An 18,918-nucleotide genomic window follows, 5' to 3' on the forward strand; every position below is an offset into this window, starting at 1 on the left:
TACCCTCATAAGATCGCTATAAAATGATGACATGCCATGACAACCTTTAAATGAAAATAGAACCGGAAGAGTTTATTGTTCTGTGTAGTGGTGGAAGTTCATTACCCTTTTATTTTTCAAGTTCAATTCCTTTTTAAAACGTTCAAAAGTTAGATGAATGTAAAAAAAACCTGTTTTTTTCGCCGACACAGCATCGTGAATCTACCCCTCCGACAATGTTCCCATTGGACGTTGCTCATACTACATCCGTTCCGATGTCAACTCCGGATGCTTGAGCTTATAGTGTGTGGACAAGGTTGCCCTTTTCTTGTAAATAGCCGGGCACAACGTACAGATGAAAAAACTCGGGAAGTGTGTTATGTAGTGCCTGTTAGTAAGTCTGACCAGTTGGTTGCAAATCTTGCACCGGCTGTGGGTATCTGATACCTGCTCAAACGCTTGATTCATTTGTGCGCGCACGCTATGCTTTCCCAGAACAGTAGTCATTGAAATCGGGGCAAAGTCATATCCGACGGACACTTGTCTGTTCCTCATTCCAAACAACGTATTTTTCGCCTGTGTGGATGAGACTACCGTATGGCTTGCGCGGCGGTATGCGATCGGCGGAATGCGAATCTGTTGCTCCGATGGTACAGGCCTTTCGAACGTTCGCGAGCTGGAAGGATTGGAAACGCTCGTTTCATTTCGTCCTATAACGAAGTTTGGTGGAAGCACAGTCGAGTTGGTGGTAACGGGCTCATCTGGTAACTGAATGCTTTCGCCCTGGTGCATGGTTTCAATGTTTCTAGAAAGATCAACAAAGAAGTTGACGTCTCCTGGGTTGAGTTGTGGAGACGTTTGAGCTTGATTCGAGGTCCCTGGTTGTTTGGTCGGATCTTCAGGACTATTTTGCAATGTTGTTTGATCTTGGTCGGAAGTCCCTGGTCGTTCGATGCTCTCCAGAAAACGAGTTGTATCCGTTGGAAGGTCATTTCCGACGTACAATTCCATTTCTTCTGTAGCAAAAATCGTTCCTTCCTCGGGAGTGGAAGCTATCTCCCCGCTTTGGTCAACTTGATGCTGCAAATCCTCCACACCGATATAACAATTCTCCTGATCATCCATACTATCCTCTAAGTGTCCATCTACTTCCGTGATGTTTCCGTAGCGTTGAATTACAACGTCTGGTACTACATGAAGAGTTTTGTGTGCATTATCTACAATGTTGCATTCTGGCGTGGGGTAGTTGCCGTTTGTTTCAAGCAACTCGCTTATCGATATCTGGACCGAGTCCTCGTCACCGCTCAAATTCCCCATGATATACTCCGAACGTTTCACAAAGTGCATGTACTTCACTCCGAGCAACCTACGAACCTGGAAGCTCTGCGCCTTCAAGATGAAGTCAGGCAAATCATTCTTGGGCAAGGTTAGCTCGCCATGGTATATAAATTTAACCATGTTTCGCATATCATTTACCTCCACGTTGGGCAAGTGCACGATGGGGTGGGGATGCGGATTTTGGACGAACATATCCTCAAAGTAAGAACTCCCGGCAGATAGAATAATCTGGTGTGCCTTGACATTTCCTCCACTGCACACCAGGGTTACATCGCACAATTTTTCTTGCGCAAGCAATTTCGGCAACACGGCTGTTAAGCCGGTGTTGTTTTGTGGTCCACAAATTATTGTATGTAGTTCGGCCATTTTGATTGTTTTCTTAGCACTGTATCAGCAATGTGCAAACACGGTCGGGCAAGTTAACATAAAACCAGCGTGAATTCGACTGCAATCTTTCCTGTACGGAGGATTGGACTTGGCCGACAAGAATATGACAAGCTGATATCCGGTAGAGAGAGTTACATTAGACATACAGCGCCCTCTGTGTGGTAAATTATTTGGCGCTGCAAAATTGAATGCCGTTTGCTTGAAAACAAGAAAATAAAATCCTTTTTGGATGTGTTAAATTGTGTAATTTGAGTTACAAAAATACACAAAAAAAAACAATAATTAGATCATGCTGCAGAAAAGGAGTACTTTTGTAGCAACGATTTCTTTCATTCTGATGAAACAAAAATATTTTTTTTCTATTTAGATTCTTTCATCCTGCTCCGTTTTTCTAGCTGATTCAATTGGTCAGAGAATTCCTGGTGGACAAAAAAAGAGATAGTAAACATTTATATACAAAATTAAAGCCCAACGGAATACGGAATGAAGAGCTGAGGCTCACTTGAAATGTTTCAATTTCATCCCTGCTCAATCGTTCATTTCGTGCCGTTTCTTTTGATGCTGTCTTTCTTTTCCTGCTCTTTCCGCCGCAGCGAAAACAGGAGAGTCCTATCATAATTGTATTTGCTATCGTCTTCCAAGTTTATATCAGTTAAACTTTCTAAGTTGTTACGGCTTTGAGTAAAATATACGTATGCTCGCTTCAAAATACGGACAACTGTGAATGTGATCATTTGCGGCTAATCACAAATATGTCATGGCCTATTGAGAACATACCGTATCGAAAACGCGTATCAGTTGTTCAATTCGAATTGTGTCATGAAATGTTTCAGTTTTTTTTTTTCAATAATACTACCGTCAAAATCGTCAAAATGAACCGAACGAGCCGATCTGTGATGTTGCATGGGCCCGTTGCAGTTGACAGTTTATTTTTAGTACAGCATTGACGCAGTAGCATTTAGCACACAACAGCAGAAACAAATAGAACGCCAGCACTACACGAAGCTTAAAATCGTTCAAATTGCGAGAAAAATGTTCCGTTCACTGTTGGCACCTTTTAACAAATGCTGCTTCGGAAGCTCGGAGGATGCCGCCGAAGATGAGCCACAGGCGCATGATGATTTGACTCAAGCGGTACCAGCGTAAGTGCAGTTGCCGGCAATGGTGTCTCCTAAAATGGCTGTGTGTGTTGTGTGATGATTGCTTTTCTTGTTTCAGAATCATTCAAGTCGATGAAATCACACCTTCCAGACCGAAACGCATGCGGGAAGATGAAGGGGACAATTTGAGCGTAGCTGGTTGCGTCGAAATGCGCAATTGGCACAAAGATCAAAAACAGGAATCTCCCATTGCGCAACATGCTGCCGTTCCGGAAGGCCAATCTATTCACAAGAAACTCAAACCGTCGGAAGAATTCGAAATGGTGGAAATGCAGCCTGGCAAAGTAGCGACGTTGGCGACCGAGAACATCTCGACGTCGGCGACGGTTGCGCAGGATGCCAATGCGGAAGAGTGAAGGCGTTTCGGCTTCAATCAACACAAGAAAACATTGATTTTGGGAAATGGTTACACCATTTATTAACATTTTAGAACTGCATTCATCTGCGATGATAAATTCGTTGTCATTCCTCAAAGGAAACATACTATGAAATAAACTATGACCTTGCACTAAAATCGCTATACAGCCGTCTCGATGGTGGATGGAGTGTCGCTGGATGCTGAATTTTTCCATGAAATAGTCTTCAGGCATTTGGACTTATCTCGTTCCTGCGCTTCCCGTGCGATGGTTGGATGTGAAGCGTTGACTGGATTTTCCGGCCGAGGATTGCTATCCTTCGTTGACGCGAGAGACGGTAAGGAAGCAACTCGGCGGACCTTTTTCGGTGAACCGGCGGTTGAGGTGGCACAGCACGTCGCATCACCTGTTACCAGTCGGGGACAATGAAATGGCATCGAATGAACCTCAATCGGGCAGGTCCGGTTATTGTTGGCCGAAGCTATTAGGCTGCCGGACATGAGCGCAGTATCGTCGTGAGGTGATAGTGTACGCTGTTCCAGCTCAAGCAGATATTTCAATCGACGACGCTGATGAATTGTCTGGTGTTTGTTGTACAGGCCATGTTCTGGAAGAGGAAAAAAGATTCATTATTGTCGTTATCCCCGAACACTACGGTAACGCGCTTTCATTACCTTTGAGCAATTTTTTCAACATTGTTTGTTCCCCTTCTTCGCTTATATTTCGTTCCGACAAGAAATTTGTAAATTGGCGCCTGGGTAAGCTGCAAAAACGAAACAAACATTCTTAATCCTTGCCTTTTCCGGTTGGATTTTAGCGTAGAACGGTGTGGCGATCTTACCTGTTGTGACGTGCTTCGGGTGTCCAATTTCGGTATCCGGTGAACGAAAACTCAGCAGACGCTGCCCTGTCCGGTCGTGCACAATGGCTCCACGAGAAGTTATTGCACTTTGCCCGCTGCTTAGCTAACCAGCTCTCGAGTCGGGAGAACATTTCTTCTATCGTCCTTGCCACTTTCGGTGTTGCTTGTTGAAGGGAAATCGATCGAATGAGCTCCTTGCGATCGTACGAGCACCTGCACGACACCGTTTTAAGCGAGCGATTATCATTCCTGTACATTCCTGTTTGCCGCTTCAAAACAATGCTTGATCGTGCGTCGAACAAATTGCCTACATTGAGGCGCCGGCAACATTTCGCTCCCACTGTGCAGTGTGGCGCGAAATTAAGCCATTTACGCCTGAATGTAGGCATGTGAGAAGGTTTTTTGTTTAGAGCGCGAACGGGCAAAATCAAGTTCGTATTTCAAAGAAACGAACTGTCGAACCATTCATAAACAAATCGAAATTTTGCGCATTTTCTCTGTCTCCTCTATTGGATTTTTTTTCGCTAAAAGCTGCCAAGGAAATGTTTTCTCGATTCCGGAGCTGGTTTGCCAAGCAGCGGAACAGGTGCAACAATTGCGCCCGGTGCTATTATGCATCAGCACGGTCGGAATGCACAGGATCGGCCGAATTTACTGACGCAGTAAACTGGACTCCCGGAACACGTCAACACAGGTTCGCAAAAACAATCCCCCCGCTATCCTCGGCGATTGCATTGTGTAGATAATCAAATACATTTGTGTTACCAATGACTACCTTCCAGCCTACCCAGACCGCTGTTTAGCAGCTTCTGGTCCGAGCGAAACATAAACGAAGCAGTGGAGCAAGCATTTTTGAAACAGTTCCTCAAGGGTTGGTATAGCCTCATCGATCGCATTCAGTTCTTTCGGAGGGGAAGATCAGTTTTCATTTCTTTCCCTTCCCGTAAATACACTTCCAGAGCATGGGCTGTACAATAAGCATCAAACCATTGAGCAGCGTCGACGGTTGAAGCAACTACTCGAACTAGAGCAGCGCACATTACTGTTGTACAGCGAGCAGTACAATGCACGACCGGTTGATGATGAGGTTATGTCCGGGGTGCACTCACTGCAGCTAACCACGCAAAGCAACACCACAAGTCGGACCTGTTCGGTTGAGCTTCATTCGATGCCATTCCCCAGCCCCGATCCGACACCCGACACTGGTTTGAGCTCCGTTGGGTCACGTCGATTCTCCTCCTTGCCGGCGCTTGCATTGGGTGCGATGGATCTTCCGCCGGATGAAGTCACAGCTTCGCATCCAACCGTCGCGCAGGAAGTGCAGGCAACGAAACGATGGGAACGAATTCTTGTGTGGAAAATGGTCGTCCAGGGCGATGCTCCGCCATACTTAGAGACGGAGGTTTAAGCGACAGGGAGCCGGTTCGGTTGGGAAAAGGAATGAAAATATCTCGATTTAAGTGAAACATTGTTGCGGCTTTGCAAAAACGTATCCGTATGGGCGTTAAACTACTGTGAAACAATAATCAAAATCATGTACTGAACAGAAAATCGCATCTCCCATCCATTCATTCTTACATCATATGCATACGGAGAAAGGGAAGTTCAATGTTCATTATCAAATGCCCTGTCCCGTAGTTGTCGGCGATAAAGTATTATTAAACGGCTCGCCTACAAAGACAAACCTGATAGCAATTATCTTTCCAAGTCAAAACATAAACCTGCCCCAGAGCCTCGGCCCCTCGATGCCCCAGCGTGTGGCATGTCGATATTCAGTAAGCGGAGTGCGCGATCTCTATTATTTACAGCAACGTTGTAGTTACATTTACCGCCTCCCCCAGGCCGGTTACGAGACATGGAGAACCTAGAACCTCTCGGGGCCAGTTCGCACCAGCATCATCTTAATCATCACCGTCATCACGGCTAGTTGATGGTGTGTGTGTGTGTGTCCAGGGCATCGTAAGGCACCGACGCGATCGACCAGTCATGACCATAACTCGGAACAACAAGGCCGTGCTCTTGTCCCACAGTCGGAACGATTCACCCGCAACCTTCGCCCCACTGATGATCGGCAAGGGTAAGCACACAATGCGTGTGTGTTGTTGCAGTTGCATGGGAGTGTGCGAAACAGGCGCCGGATAAAGCTAGATAACGATGAAAATGGCACGAGAAGGCAAAACGTGCGTGACTTCGGAAGGCGTTAGACTGGCTAAGGAATTGATGATAATGGGGCTTTTGTGTGTGTGAGTGTGTGTGTGTTTCGGTATGTGTCCGCGCGTTATAGAGTCGGGTTGCCGTTACGATTCGCCTTCCAGTTCGCAGTTCATCAGCAAGCTTCGTACGCTGTTGTTCGTTCGTTCGTTGTTGGCGCGCGTCGTTATTGCTCGGTAACACCCTCTCCCCATCCGTCTACAGAGCCATGGCCTCCTATCTGGAGGATTTAGTCGACTATTTCCTCAGCAGCTCGGCGCTCGTAACCTACTGGAACTACATCTTCCCCGTGCTGGTGGGTCTGTATCTGGCGATCTCCCTGTACGACAAGCATCGGTACGGACGGAACAAGAAGCTGAGAATTACGGAACCGGCGGCAACAGAGAAGAATGGCAGCAAGCTGGACGGTATCGAGTATGTTGGAGGTGAGTATGCGATGTGTCTTTGGTTGGTGCCCGAAATGACTCATCTCTCCCTTTCATGCGACACAGATCTGGAACATGCTGACTACGACCCACTGCCTGCACTGGAGGAAAAACCACACATCCCGTACGCCGGTGCAACGGTCACACTAGCCCAGGACCCATTAGAGGCAGCCGAAAGGTTCTACGCCATCGCCAACAATCGGCGCAGTGTGCGCAAGTTTAGCTCCCGCCCGGTGGACGTGGCCATCGTGGAGCGGTGCATCCGGGCGGCCGGTACAGCGCCAAGCGGTGCCCACACCGAACCGTGGACCTTCTGTCTCGTGTCCGACCCTTCGATCAAGGCGAGTGTGCGCGAGATCATCGAGGCCGAGGAGTTCGTCAACTACACGCAGCGAATGGCCAAACAGTGGGTGACCGATCTGCGGCCCATTCGTACGAACCACGTGAAGGAGTACCTGACCGAGGCGCCCCATCTGGTGCTGGTGTTCAAGCAGACGTACGGCTACAAGGTGGATGGGGACGCCACGGCCAAAAAGCAGCACTACTACAACGAAATATCGACCTCGATCGCGACCGGCATGCTGCTGTGCGCGTTCCAGTGTGCCGGGTTGAGCTCGCTCGTTACCACGCCGCTCAACTGTGGCCCTGCCCTGCGCACCCTGCTCGAGCGGCCACCGAACGAGAAGCTGCTGGTGCTGCTGCCCGTCGGCTACCCGGCGGACGACTGTACCGTGCCGGATCTGCAGCGGAAACCGCTGGAAGACATCCTGGTGCGCTATTGACGATGAAAGCCGGCAAGCGCTCTCTTTCTCTCTTTCTTCCTGCTGGAAGCGGTTGTTAATGAAATGGAAAGCGATAGGGAGGTGCACTGGTGCACGACGGACCGAATGCACAGACTGGAGAAGGTGATAAAGCTGGATAACAGCGTGCGATAATAGCTGCTGTGCTAATATCCGCTGGATTAGTGGGCAGTGCCGCGGCTAGCAATAAACAAAAACCAGCTGCAATCTCCCGTCCAAGATAGATAGCAAGCGATTTTGTGGTCAGTTTGAAGATAAAGTTTTATTTTGTGTATAAATAAAATCAATTTACTCGTAGTAACACGCATGTCGACGAACACTTACGAAGGAAGTAACAAAAAGTAAAAACAAAAAAAGATTCCCAGTGTGCGACCGTGACAGGACTCGAACCTGCAATCTTCGGATCCGAAGTCCGACGCCTTCTCCATTAGGCCACACGGCCCCGCTGACAGCCCAGCGCTTATTTACAAACACATTCTCTTCAACCCTTTCGCACCGTACGAGCCTATCTTCAGGCGTGTTTCTTGGCTGCGCGAGCCATCCATGGGCGCACTTGGGTTGATACACACGCACTGCGCGCCTAACATTCCACTTTTCTAAGCACATTTGTACATTACGTTTCAGGTCAATGTACTTAGACTACACACACACACACACTCACACGCCGTATTACCGATTTGTAAATACTGTCGCACAGTACACCCCACACTACACCCACCTTCAGGACTTTGTTTACGAGGATCGTTCACAAATTATCCACCCAAAAAACAATCGATGTCCACCGTGTAGAGGGTGCATGTGACTTCCGGAAAAGTTAACTCCAACTCCCGGACACCCGCTTAACTCTTTTACCTTCGCGATCTGCTCTTACTACTACCCTCCCCCTTCGACTGTTCCTTGGCGCGTTTTTTGCTGGGCTCCCCTTCGTCTTCGTCGTTATCGTCGTTATCATCGTCCTGGAGCAGCTCGTTCAGATTGATACCGACAAGCTTGTCCGCCTTGGCTTGCGCCTGTGTGATGAACAGCTCCTTCAGAAATTTCAGCTCCTTCTTCTGGTTGTCAATTTTGTCTTCCAGCAGCTGGTTCTTGAGCCGCAAATCGTTCACACGCTGCTGCGTCTCTTCTGTCTTCATTTTAGACTTTACCCGGCTGCGCTTGACGGCCTGGGGGGAACGGGAACGGGCAAGAACATTCGGATCGTGAGGACTCCCGTTTCCAGGGTGATGCAATTTCGGTGCCACTTTACCTGATTGTTACGGTCCCGCTTGCGACGATACTCATCGTCTTCCTCGTCGGTGGTGGACTTTCTTTTCGGTGGCATTCTGTAGCGTACACTGTGGCGGATGCGTTCACTGCTGATTAGCGCCAATTGCACCAAGCCAAATTGTAAGGGGTAAACAAAATATAATGCACAACTTGCGCTGCGACGATTGCGCGGCCACCACTTTGACAGAGCTGCGATATTGATAAACAAACAAGTGTTCGCGCGTGAAGGACGAAGGTTCCGGGCGGTTGGTGTGTGGGAATACAGCGGAAAAATTAGCCAATTGAAGAGCTACACTCTCAATTAAACGAAAAAGCATGTTCATTTATCTTAGTTGTGTGAAATATTGGCAACTTTATAGGAGTTTTTAGTTTAATTTACATTAAAACATGAATCCACGAACCTCCGAAGTTAGCCCTTCACTAGGCACCCATCATCAGCGAAATTTGACAGCCTCCCTCGAGCCAACTGTCAATGACGACAGCCCCGTGCGCACATGTTCGTTCAAAGTAAACAGTTCACAGTTTTTGTATCGTCCACAGCACGATGGCGATCGGCGGAGGAAAGTTTAAAAAGAAAAGCGACAAAAAGCGCTACTTTGAGCAGCAGGCGGACGAATCAGCAACACCAGAGCCACAGCCGAGTGAAGTGCCAGCCCGTCCGGCCAAAATCGTCTTCGACGACGAAGGTGAGCAACGCGTGGTGCCGATTGATTACACGGCTGGCGAAACCGGCACATCATCGCGTGCTACCGGTGCGAGGCGCAAGAAGGCACATGCGGACGGTGAAGATGACGACCACGAGGGTGACGATGATGAGGAGGAGGACCAGCTGACCAGGTTGTGGTACAACAACTTCGAACCATACAATCTGGTCGGCGAGATGGTGGACATGAAGGATGCGGAATTGGCGGAGCTGCGCAACATCTGCAAGGTGGCATTCGAGGCCGAGTGCCGGGCCCGCAAGCGGTACGATCCGTCCGATGCAAAGTGGCTGCTGAGCGCGCTGGAAAAGGGTACGCTGCGGGACAGGGCCAACGCAGGGGCGCTGCTGGTGCAGACGAACCCGTTCTGCCATCTGCACGCGCTCGACACGCTGGTCGGCATGGTGAAACCGTCGAACAAGGGCTTCCTGGACGTGGTCGAGGTGCTGACCGAGCTGATGCTGAAATCGTTGATGCCCACCCATCGCAAGCTGATCACGCTGCCGATGCGCGGTACGGACTGGAAGAACGTGCAGAAGCTGCAAACGCTGGAGAAGCCCATCCGGGACCAGATTTACGCCCACTGGCACTTTGAGGACCAGCTGCGCGAGCACTACTTCGCGTTCGTCACCAATCTGTCCACCATCCTGCACACCGGCCAGGAGCCGGCCAAGCTGAAGGTGATCGGCTATGTGGCGAAGCTGTTCAGCAACGTGCCGGAGCTGGAGCGGCTGCTGCTGACGGCGCTGGTCAACAAGCTGGGCGATCCGTTGCGCCCGGTCGCGTCAAAGGTGCTGTACCACCTGCAGCAGATCGTGCGGCGCCACAGCGCGATGGCACTCATAATTACGGGCGAGGTGGAGAAGCTGCTGTTCCGCAACAATGTCGCCCCGATGGCGCAGTACTATTCGCTCTCGTTTCTCGCCGCGATAGGTTCGTTCGGCGACTTTCCGACCTGCCAGAAGATGATCAACATTTGCTTCTCGTACTTTAAAATTCTCACCGAAAAGGGTGAAATCAACTCGCGCACAATGCAGTCCATCCTGACCTGTCTGCGGAAAGCGATCGCGAACGTAAAGCGGGATGTCGATCTGGCGGAGGTGGTCGAACCGGGGCTGCTGGACGTTATGTACCGGATGATCCATCTGGCGGACTTTCCGATCGGTTGCCAGGGACTGTCGCTGCTGCTGGAAATTACCGAGCGCAAGGGGTACGAGCAGGACCGGTTCTATAATGCGCTGTACAGGAAGCTGCTCGATCCGGAGCTCGCGTCCATCGGGCCGCGCATAACGAACGTGTTCTTTTACATACTTCACCGGGCGATGCAGAACGATCCCATCCCGGAGCGGGCGCAAGCATTCGTGAAGCGGCTGCTGCAGGTTGCGTTCTACTTTCCGGCCGCGCGGCTTTGCGGTGCGCTGATCGTGGTCAGCAAGGTGCTGCGCAAGCGCAAGGTTTTGCTGAAGGACGGACAAACGCCTCCGGACGTCGATGCGCTCGAGGAGGTTGCTGTGGAAGAGCCGAAGGAAGATTTAGACGACCTGGAGGAGGACGTCGAGGGGAAGCAGGACGTAAGCAAACAAGCCGAGAACAAGGCACATCGTGCGCCAACGCGTTACGATGCGTTCAGACGGGCGTCGGAGTTTGCGGGCGCCCAGTACACGCTCCGGTACGAGCTGGTACGATATCGGTCACACTTCCATCCCACGGTGCGAAAGTTCGCCGAGAGCATTCTTGCGAGTAAGTATGGAGCAGGCTCCGTTGCTATGCAACGAGTTCGCAATGTGCATGGATGGTAATGGTGGTCAATGTATCTCTCTCCCTTCCAGATTCAGCTCTGACGTACTACGGCGATCCGCTGCAGGACTTTTCGCTCGGCCGCTTCCTGGACCGGTTTGCGTTTAAAAATCCGAAAAAGCCCAAAACAGTGAAGGACGAGAATGGGGAGGAACGACTGCGCCCGCAGATTCCCGGAGTGGCCATGCGGAAGAGCGACTATGCACCGGTCGGATTCCGTGCCCTGCCAGTCAACTCACTCACCAAGGATAAGTGTGCCGAGGACGATGAGTTCATTCTCAAGTAAGTGTTTCGAGATGAGTGCTCTGACGGTACGGTGATCACGTATTCCGCTCTTCTTTTGCTTGCTAGGTTTCTGGAGCAGAAGCGACTTCGCCTCCAGCGTGCCCAAGAGCGCAAAAAGGCCAAGGGCGGGGATGATGAAGACGAGGATTCGGACGTGGATTCGCTTAACGACGATGAGTTCGATGCCTACCTGGACCAGCTCGGTGTGCCGGGCGGCACGGGCCAAGATGCCGATATGGACGGTGGGAACGAGGTTGACTTCATGCAGGAGCTCGAACAGGAGCTGGCCAAGGAACGCAAGGGTAAGCATTCGGCAGGAAAAAAGTCTGGCAAGAACGACGAGGACGATGAAGATGGGCTGGACGATTGGGACTTTGTGGACGATGAGGACGATGACGATGGTGCAGAGGGCGATGATGATTCGGATGACGATCGTCCACGAAAGATTCGTCGCGATGGTGATGTGCGTGAGGATGATGGCGAGTTTAGCGACGGGGGCAGCATATCACTCGAGGAAGATGAGGATGAAGATTTCGATATGGCCGACTTGGATGATGATAATGATAATGATGATATTGGGTCGGATGATGACGCGGTCGACGAGCCGATGCCGAAGAAACGCAAGAAGCTGTCCGCTAAGTCGACGGGCATGGTGAGCCAGCGTGAGTTCGCGCGCAAGCTGAAGACGTCCGATGTGAACTCGCTGTTCGCGGCAGCCGATGACTTTTCCGAGCTGCTGGAAGGCAACGTTGATCCGTTGGGTAGGGATGGACGCGGTGCCGACAAGAAGAAGGGTGGCGGTGGAATGATGAAAAAGGCAAGCAAACGACAGTTTGAGGCGCACGGTACGGAGGCCGAGGTTTTCAATCAGGATGCGTCGTCGATGAAACAGCTTGCCTGGGAAGCGTCACGGTTTAGTGATCATAGACGAGGCGGCGGAAAGCGTTTCGGTGGCCGAGGTGGAGGAGCTGGTAGGACAAATTTCCAGAAGCGCGGCGGCGGTGGTGGACGGGGTAGAGGAGGTGGTAAGAAGTTTGTTGGAGGTGGCCGGGGAGGTGGAAGGCCCATGGGACGGAAGTAGGGGTCAAGCTGTAGGAGAAATCATATTGAAAGTAAGTTAGAGTGAAGCGGTTGTAACTGATCTATAAATGTGTCATTTAAAGGAAGAATAGCGATGTAATATGCGTATATAAATGAAAGAAGGGAAAAAGGATGGCAAACGAACCATAGCTGAAATGAGGGCTTCATTAACGTCGGTAAAGAGTTGACTGGCCAAACTGAAAAAAAAGATTTCTTTGCATCGGCCGGGAATCGAACCCGGGCCGCCCGCGTGGCAGGCGAGCATTCTACCACTGAACCACCGATGCTTGTGTAGGAAGGGGAGTTGATACCCTTCAAATATCTCATACGGAAGACCAAATAACCAGAAAATGGAGCATTGGGTGCCGTATTAGTACAAATACGGTTTTCAGTGCAGGGTTACTAATTGGTATACTAACTCTGTTTTAAAAATACTACTTTTCTAGGGATATGTTTTTGCTGCAGAAAAATACCAAGAATAATGAGTTTATTTAAACAAATAATCGAAATAATTATTATAAATGAGATTTGTTTCAGCTTGAGGTCTACCAAGAATCATCAGTAAACCTTTTAGTGTTTTATGTAATGTCATCCGTTCTGCATGAATTATTGAAATCTAAAATGCATCATAATATAACATTTTAAAGAAAAAACGCAACGCAAATGGTATTATTTTGATTCATTAATATATTTCATCATTACTTTTTGATTTATTGATTCATGCCTATTATAAAGAAAGGATTTTTGTTGTTGTTTGTATTCTTTTTTCTTCTTCAAGTATTTGTCGATCTTCGTTTCTACGCAGAAATCATTCTCTCATCCTTTCACACGTGCCTTCACCCACGTTCACACCCGTTTTACGTACACACCTGTCCCCTTGCCTTCTACCGGTCTCTGTCTGCCCGTATTATTTCATTGTCGTGTTTTGATTTCATATCATTAACGCCCCTTTTTATATGTAATCTGCTACACAACTCAAATCCCGCTTGTTTCGAATGTATTTGTGTGTGTGTGTTTTTTTATGTTTGTTTTAATATCTTGTTTCTTCTTTCATTTTAAAGACTTCCGTTACAGTGCGGTGCATTAATGTTTTTACTAGTAACATTGTTTTTGTTTCTGCTCTGACTACTAGTCCGACTATAGGTGTTGTGTTGGTTTTTCTTTCAGGGGTAGGGAAGAGTCTGGAAAAGAACTGGAAAGAGCGTAGTAGATCTTACTGTGTGTTTCTTACATTTTTTCCTCCACTCATCACTTTCCTTGTCTTATGCGTTTGTATTGTTTGGACCGGCTTAAGTAAACCGCATCCTGTTTTCGCTTGTTTACGTAGTATGAAATTAAATGTGTTTTTGTTTGTTTGTTGTTGCGTTGATTATATTGCTACGCTGTGTATTCGCTGAGTATGTAGCTATTGTTTAGGGTTTGATTGAAATATTATTGTATAGGTTTTTTTTGTTTCGTTACGTGACGGTTTAATTATTTTTAGCTTTTAAGTATTTTGAGTGTAAGTGAAGTGTTTTTGACGAGTTTTGTTGTTTTGCTGTTTGTTCATGGCTGTTACAAGAACGAGTATTAGTAGTAGTAGTTGGTAGAATGTCTATTTTTAATGTGAGTGTATTTAATTGGTTTGATTTACGTGTTTTGTTTTTTGTTTTTTGTTTCGACTATTTCATCGACATTAGTAACTGGTTGGCTTATTCCATGCACTTGTACACGCGCATTTCCATTATTCCTTTCGTTTTCCGATGCGTCCATTATGTCGTGTGTAAATCGATCTTTTGATTATGATTATTACTATTACTATTATTATGAGAAGTTCTATAACAGTTTTAATTGAGTGTCGTTTTGCATGTTATTTTAATATATGGTTAATCGCGTTTGATTTTGCCTTTTCGCTTCCTTCCCGCTTACTTCCCTTTCAGTATCAGTAGTGTTCTATTCTAATATTTCGCTACGGAACTTTGCTGACGACTTCGGCGTCGATCGCTTTTTCGTCTTATCGGGACTACTTTTTCTTTTCTCTCTTTCGCTGTCTCTCTCTCTCTCTCTCTCTCTCTCTCTCTCTCTCTCTCTCTCTCTCTCTCTATTACAGTAGTGGTGTAAAAACCGTGTGATTAGTTTGCAGTATTCGAGCTTGAATTGTATATGCGTTTTGATTCACTTCAGCGGTATTCGGTATGGCGTTTGAAAAGGGGGGCGAAAGGAAAAACGCTTTGTTTCCACAAATGGAAAAGAAAAAACGGATACCAAACAAGGGAGGAACAAATATACGCTACGCTATGCTTTCTTTGCGCTAAAATCACTAGCTTCTAGTAGCTGGGTGTTTCTGCTGCTGTGTTTTTGATATCAGAAACAGGGGTACAGTTGGGATGGGTTGGAACGCTGTATGATCGTGGGTCGTGGGATCTGATTATCAGAAATCTGATGTGATTTGCTATATGTGACCGTCATCTAAAGATACGCGCGTATTGTACTACTTTTTCTATTTGATCGCTTTTTGTTTCGCAATTTTTTTGATTAGTTCTCGCTTATTCCGCTCCACGTCGCCTCAATCGGTTTCGGATTTGTTCAAGTAGTTCAATTTCCTTCCACAGTGTTTGCTTCAATTGGGTTTTGTTCCTTTCAGCATACGATCATCTAACACTACAGGTGTATCTCGCCTCATGACTTAAGAATCTAACATTAGACTAGAAAATATTATATACGATCGCGCTTGCTTATAATCAATTCGTATGAATCCTTGCACCTAGAGTCACTCGAGGGGGAGAGAATTCGGGATAACGCACTGCCCGAAGTGTAATCTGCCTGCAAAACTAACGCTTGATTGAAAAGTGGTACGGTACTACATTCATTTACTTTATTTGTTTTGCATTTGCTCTGGTTCGTTTCCGTGTTCCGCTCCTGTTCGAAGCGAAACTTTGAAAGCTTCGCGAGCTTTTACTGATGGATGTGGATCTCGTCTTATCATGATCTAGATTACAAACCGGCCTACTGCGTTCCTACTGGAATAGATTAGAGGAAAAGTAACGTTCTAAGGCGGATAGCATGATGTTGAACGTACAGGAGGGCGTGCGCCATGAGACGGCTAGAGAAGGTAGGAAAAGAATATTCCCTTTCCTTGTTTAGCTACATCTGAACAGGGTGGCGATCATCACTGTCAGGGAACGGGGAGGCGAAGTAAGAGAGAAAATATCTCGATTCGTTATAAAACATCCTCTTCCTTTAAGTGTAACTATATTTGCTAGAGATAGAAATAGAGATCGATTTTTGTTGTTTAAAGTGATTTGTTATCTCCTCTCGCTGCTAGATGTGCTGTTTCGTGTGTAGGGTGTATTTGTAAAATTGAAAAAGTCGCGTAATATAAGTAAGTGGTGACACAAATTGACGACCGAAGAACCCTACAAAGCTGTAGGCTTGTTTCCCCATCCCCTTCGTGTGTGTGCGTGAGTCGCGTGTGTACTAAGATACTACGCATAGCTACCATAAACGGGTTGTTGATTGATCCCACCAGTTTTGCTCCACGAACCATGAATTTTAAGCGATTGAATCCGAAATGTTTAAACCTCCGCAATGTTTTCACACTAACGAACACCGATACAAACACGCAACACATACACACACACACACACACGCACACACGCAACACATCGATAGAGTGTCATGGCAGCTGGTGAGATTGTAAGTAGTTGTCGTGCTTAACTTTTCCCAACCCTTTTGCTCCACAACTGCAATCGGAGTGTTTCGCTTTTCCTTTACCTTCGGTACAGTCATTAATTATTGTTCGTTTCATTCCTTGCTTTACATCCCTGCAAACCCTGCATTGTCCACAAACCCGATCGCTTCGCTTCGTATTCAATCAGGCCGTCCGGTTAGTATATGTGATCGATCGATCAACTCTACTGTGACCTACTCGTTCTCTACTTATCAAACGCATTCTACATTAACCGCTAAAAAAGACTTTTTACGTCGTCGTAGTAGTTAGTAGCCGTCATACGCTAGCCTCGTTTACACATCTACATCAATTATTCTAGTAGCGAGTCCTCGTATTGGCAGTCTTCCACCATCTCGTCGGTCCATCTGTAGCATACACATCTGAAGTCCTTCTCTGTTTTTTCGTCTTATTTTCGAACGAGAAGAGGACAAGGATCAAGCGTTTGCCTCAGCTAAGTACACAAACTCACGTGAACTGATAGCCACCTTGTTGTACGTGTTAAGTAAATGTCCTCCACCTCACTCATTTCACACCCCTCTGTCCAATGCTTCGTCTTTCTTTGGCTTGGTCGGATCTCGCGAGAACCCTCCTCCTGCTTCCCTTTCAGCGTCTCTCACAGCCGCATCAATGCCGGCGCCGGCCATAACCGGCACGCTCGGTCGGCGGGGACCACCGGGGCGGGGTCCGCCTCCGGTGTCGACGGCCCTAGGCCAGCTGCATCTTCTTGCAGTTGCACAGCCACTTGATGATGCGCGCGTTACGCTCGATGATCGACGGCGGTTCGCTGGTGCGGTAGAGTGGAGCCGGACCCGCCCCACCTAGCAGTGGCACTCCTCCATCCGCCTGTCCACCGACGCCCGACTGTCCGACGGCTCCAACGGCACCGACCAACAGCTGCGAGGCGGGCGCAGCTCCACCCGCTCCCGGCCCGTTGGCCGTTTCCGTACTGTCCGGTAGTTTTGTCGAATCGATGGTCGACACGTCCGAGAAGAAGACGGCGCTGGATTCGTCGGAATCAGCGCCACCGCCACTGCCACCACCAACCGGTGTACCACCACCACCAGTAGAGCAATCGTCCGAAAGGCGATGGATGTCCGAGGACGCCGAATTGTGATGGTGTGCGGTGCTGTGGTGATGGTACGAGCCGGACGATCGGCGCTGCAGCGAACCCCCCTTCGGCGCGATGTACCGATCGTAGGTTTCCTCGTCCAGTCCGAGCCGGTCGAAGAACCGCTCCAGCTGGGTGAGGCTGTCCGAGCGCGAGCGCTGCTGCTTCTCGAGCTGCTGCTCCCGGTCCCGCTCGCGGTCCCGTTCTCGATCACGCTCGCGGTCACGATCGGCACGTCGCTCACGATGGTGGTCCCGCACATCGGCCGCCGCGACCGGCAGCAGGGTAGTTCGCTCGGGCTGCGAACGGTTCCAGTAACGATCGCTGATATCGCTCTTGGAGCGCAAGATTGGACGACGATCGTCGTCCACCATGGGTCCACCAGCGACCGCACCGGCACTGGCACTCGAACCCGGTCCACCACCGCCCGGTCCGCACCGGCCACCAGACGACGGTGACGGGTTGCTGACGGCCGACTGGCGTCCGCTGCGATTCTTGAAGCGCAAGCACTTCTGCCGCTTGAACGTACCGAGTGGTGGGCTGAGATCGAGCTGGGCCTGCTCCGGGGGCGAGAGTGGGGACACGGGCGATAGCGGGGACATGGGCGGGTTCTTGTAGTACTTCCTGCCACGCTCGTCGTAATACTTGGCGTGCTGGCTTTTCGACAGCTGCTGCTGATGGTGTTGCTGTTGCTGTTGATGCTGTTGCTGCTGCTGCTGCTGCTGCTGCTGCTGTTGAAGTTGATGCTGCTTCTCGCTGTAGCCGTCCTGGAACGCTTCCGGCACCTCCGGTGTGGTGAAATTAAGCAGACAGTCCGCCTCCTCTCGGATCTTCGCCCGACACTCGATGCAGTCGTAGCGCAGTGGAGGAATGCCGTACGCGTAGTACGAGTTGCCGCTGTGCTGGGTCGAGGAGCCACTGTCCCGCCGATAGTCGCCGAGCATCATCATCGAGTCTTGCCGGTCCCCTTGCGATGACAGCGTGTGCTGCTGCGAATGGTGCTGCTGCTGGTAGTGCTGTTGTTGTGAATGATGCTGCTGCTGCTGCATCATCATTTGGGAGTGTGGAAGATGGGACAGCTGGTGATGGCTTGATTGGTGCTGCTGTGAATGTTGTTGCTGTTGCTGCTGTTGCTGCTGCTGCTGCTGCTTGCAGCACGGTTCGCTGTGGTGCGTGTAGTGACCCGAGGAACCGCCCGAATCACGGTTGAAGGAGCTGCCGGAACGGTTCGACCGATTGCCTCGGCTGCAGCAGCTGAGCGCCTCCGAGTGTGGCGAATGGCGGCTGCTCTGTGAGTGCAGGTCCGGCAGCGACTTGTGGCTGTTGATGTTGTACGATTGCGTTGGGGAGTAGTCCGACTCGTCGGTCGGATGATGCCCGGAGCCCGCTACCACGGCCTGCGAGTGCGAGTACGATCGTTGGTAGTTGTAGCGGCTGCACGAAAAAAAGATCGT

The 18,918-nt window shown here is 49.2% G+C and overlaps 7 protein-coding genes and 2 non-coding genes across 13 annotated transcripts in view; 3 read left to right on the forward strand and 6 right to left on the reverse strand.

Annotated features, from left to right (window-relative positions):
• Positions 1 to 53: 53 nt before the first annotated feature.
• LOC121594804 lies at positions 54 to 2,434 on the reverse strand. Its single transcript, XM_041918504.1, has 2 exons — positions 2,207 to 2,434; positions 54 to 2,123 (listed from the first exon to the last, which is right to left on the reverse strand). Exon 2 carries the CDS (start codon positions 1,681 to 1,683, stop codon positions 241 to 243), a length of 1,443 nt encoding a protein of 480 aa, XP_041774438.1. The 5' UTR covers positions 1,684 to 2,123; positions 2,207 to 2,434; the 3' UTR covers positions 54 to 240.
• A 164-nt stretch (positions 2,435 to 2,598) lies between these two features.
• On the forward strand, positions 2,599 to 3,220 carry LOC121594812. Its single transcript, XM_041918513.1, has 2 exons — positions 2,599 to 2,846; positions 2,923 to 3,220. Exons 1-2 carry the CDS (start codon positions 2,737 to 2,739, stop codon positions 3,218 to 3,220), a joined length of 408 nt encoding a protein of 135 aa, XP_041774447.1. The 5' UTR covers positions 2,599 to 2,736.
• Positions 3,221 to 3,379: 159 nt separating this feature from the next.
• Positions 3,380 to 4,566, reverse strand: LOC121594809. Its single transcript, XM_041918509.1, has 3 exons — positions 4,062 to 4,566; positions 3,895 to 3,983; positions 3,380 to 3,827 (listed from the first exon to the last, which is right to left on the reverse strand). The coding sequence occupies exons 1-3, from the start codon at positions 4,469 to 4,471 to the stop codon at positions 3,382 to 3,384; spliced, it is 945 nt and encodes a 314-aa protein (XP_041774443.1). The 5' UTR covers positions 4,472 to 4,566; the 3' UTR covers positions 3,380 to 3,381.
• On the forward strand, positions 4,519 to 7,825 carry LOC121594810 (iodotyrosine deiodinase 1). The gene is made up of 4 exons (XM_041918510.1): positions 4,519 to 4,776; positions 4,865 to 4,953; positions 5,042 to 6,718; positions 6,785 to 7,825. The coding sequence occupies exons 3-4, from the start codon at positions 6,502 to 6,504 to the stop codon at positions 7,498 to 7,500; spliced, it is 933 nt and encodes a 310-aa protein (XP_041774444.1). The 5' UTR covers positions 4,519 to 4,776; positions 4,865 to 4,953; positions 5,042 to 6,501; the 3' UTR covers positions 7,501 to 7,825.
• LOC121594815 (CCAAT/enhancer-binding protein gamma) lies at positions 7,814 to 8,997 on the reverse strand. The gene is made up of 2 exons (XM_041918516.1): positions 8,765 to 8,997; positions 7,814 to 8,681 (listed from the first exon to the last, which is right to left on the reverse strand). Exons 1-2 carry the CDS (start codon positions 8,837 to 8,839, stop codon positions 8,367 to 8,369), a joined length of 390 nt encoding a protein of 129 aa, XP_041774450.1. The 5' UTR covers positions 8,840 to 8,997; the 3' UTR covers positions 7,814 to 8,366.
• On the reverse strand, positions 7,888 to 7,960 carry Trnar-ucg. Its single transcript has one exon. It is a non-coding gene; the product is annotated as a tRNA-Arg (tRNA).
• Positions 8,998 to 9,261: 264 nt separating the features above from the next.
• Positions 9,262 to 13,215, forward strand: LOC121594798 (CCAAT/enhancer-binding protein zeta). The gene is made up of 3 exons (XM_041918478.1): positions 9,262 to 11,225; positions 11,315 to 11,564; positions 11,634 to 13,215. The coding sequence occupies exons 1-3, from the start codon at positions 9,329 to 9,331 to the stop codon at positions 12,646 to 12,648; spliced, it is 3,162 nt and encodes a 1,053-aa protein (XP_041774412.1). The 5' UTR covers positions 9,262 to 9,328; the 3' UTR covers positions 12,649 to 13,215.
• Positions 12,864 to 12,934, reverse strand: Trnag-gcc. Its single transcript has one exon. It is a non-coding gene; the product is annotated as a tRNA-Gly (tRNA).
• Positions 13,216 to 13,915: 700 nt separating the features above from the next.
• LOC121594799 (probable serine/threonine-protein kinase yakA) overlaps positions 13,916 to 18,918 on the reverse strand; it is a 63,837-nt gene continuing 58,834 nt past the window's right edge. For all 5 annotated transcript variants that reach the window (XM_041918484.1, XM_041918481.1, XM_041918483.1 and 2 more), the window contains one exon: positions 13,916 to 18,898. In XM_041918484.1, the coding sequence (XP_041774418.1) occupies positions 17,062 to 18,898 (1,837 nt within the window). In that variant the 3' untranslated portion in view covers positions 13,916 to 17,061. The remainder of the gene's footprint in view (positions 18,899 to 18,918) is intronic.

The sequence above is a fragment of the Anopheles merus genome, chromosome 2L (assembly GCF_017562075.2).
Source record: "Anopheles merus strain MAF chromosome 2L, AmerM5.1, whole genome shotgun sequence".
Classification (NCBI taxonomy): domain Eukaryota; kingdom Metazoa; phylum Arthropoda; class Insecta; order Diptera; family Culicidae; genus Anopheles; species Anopheles merus.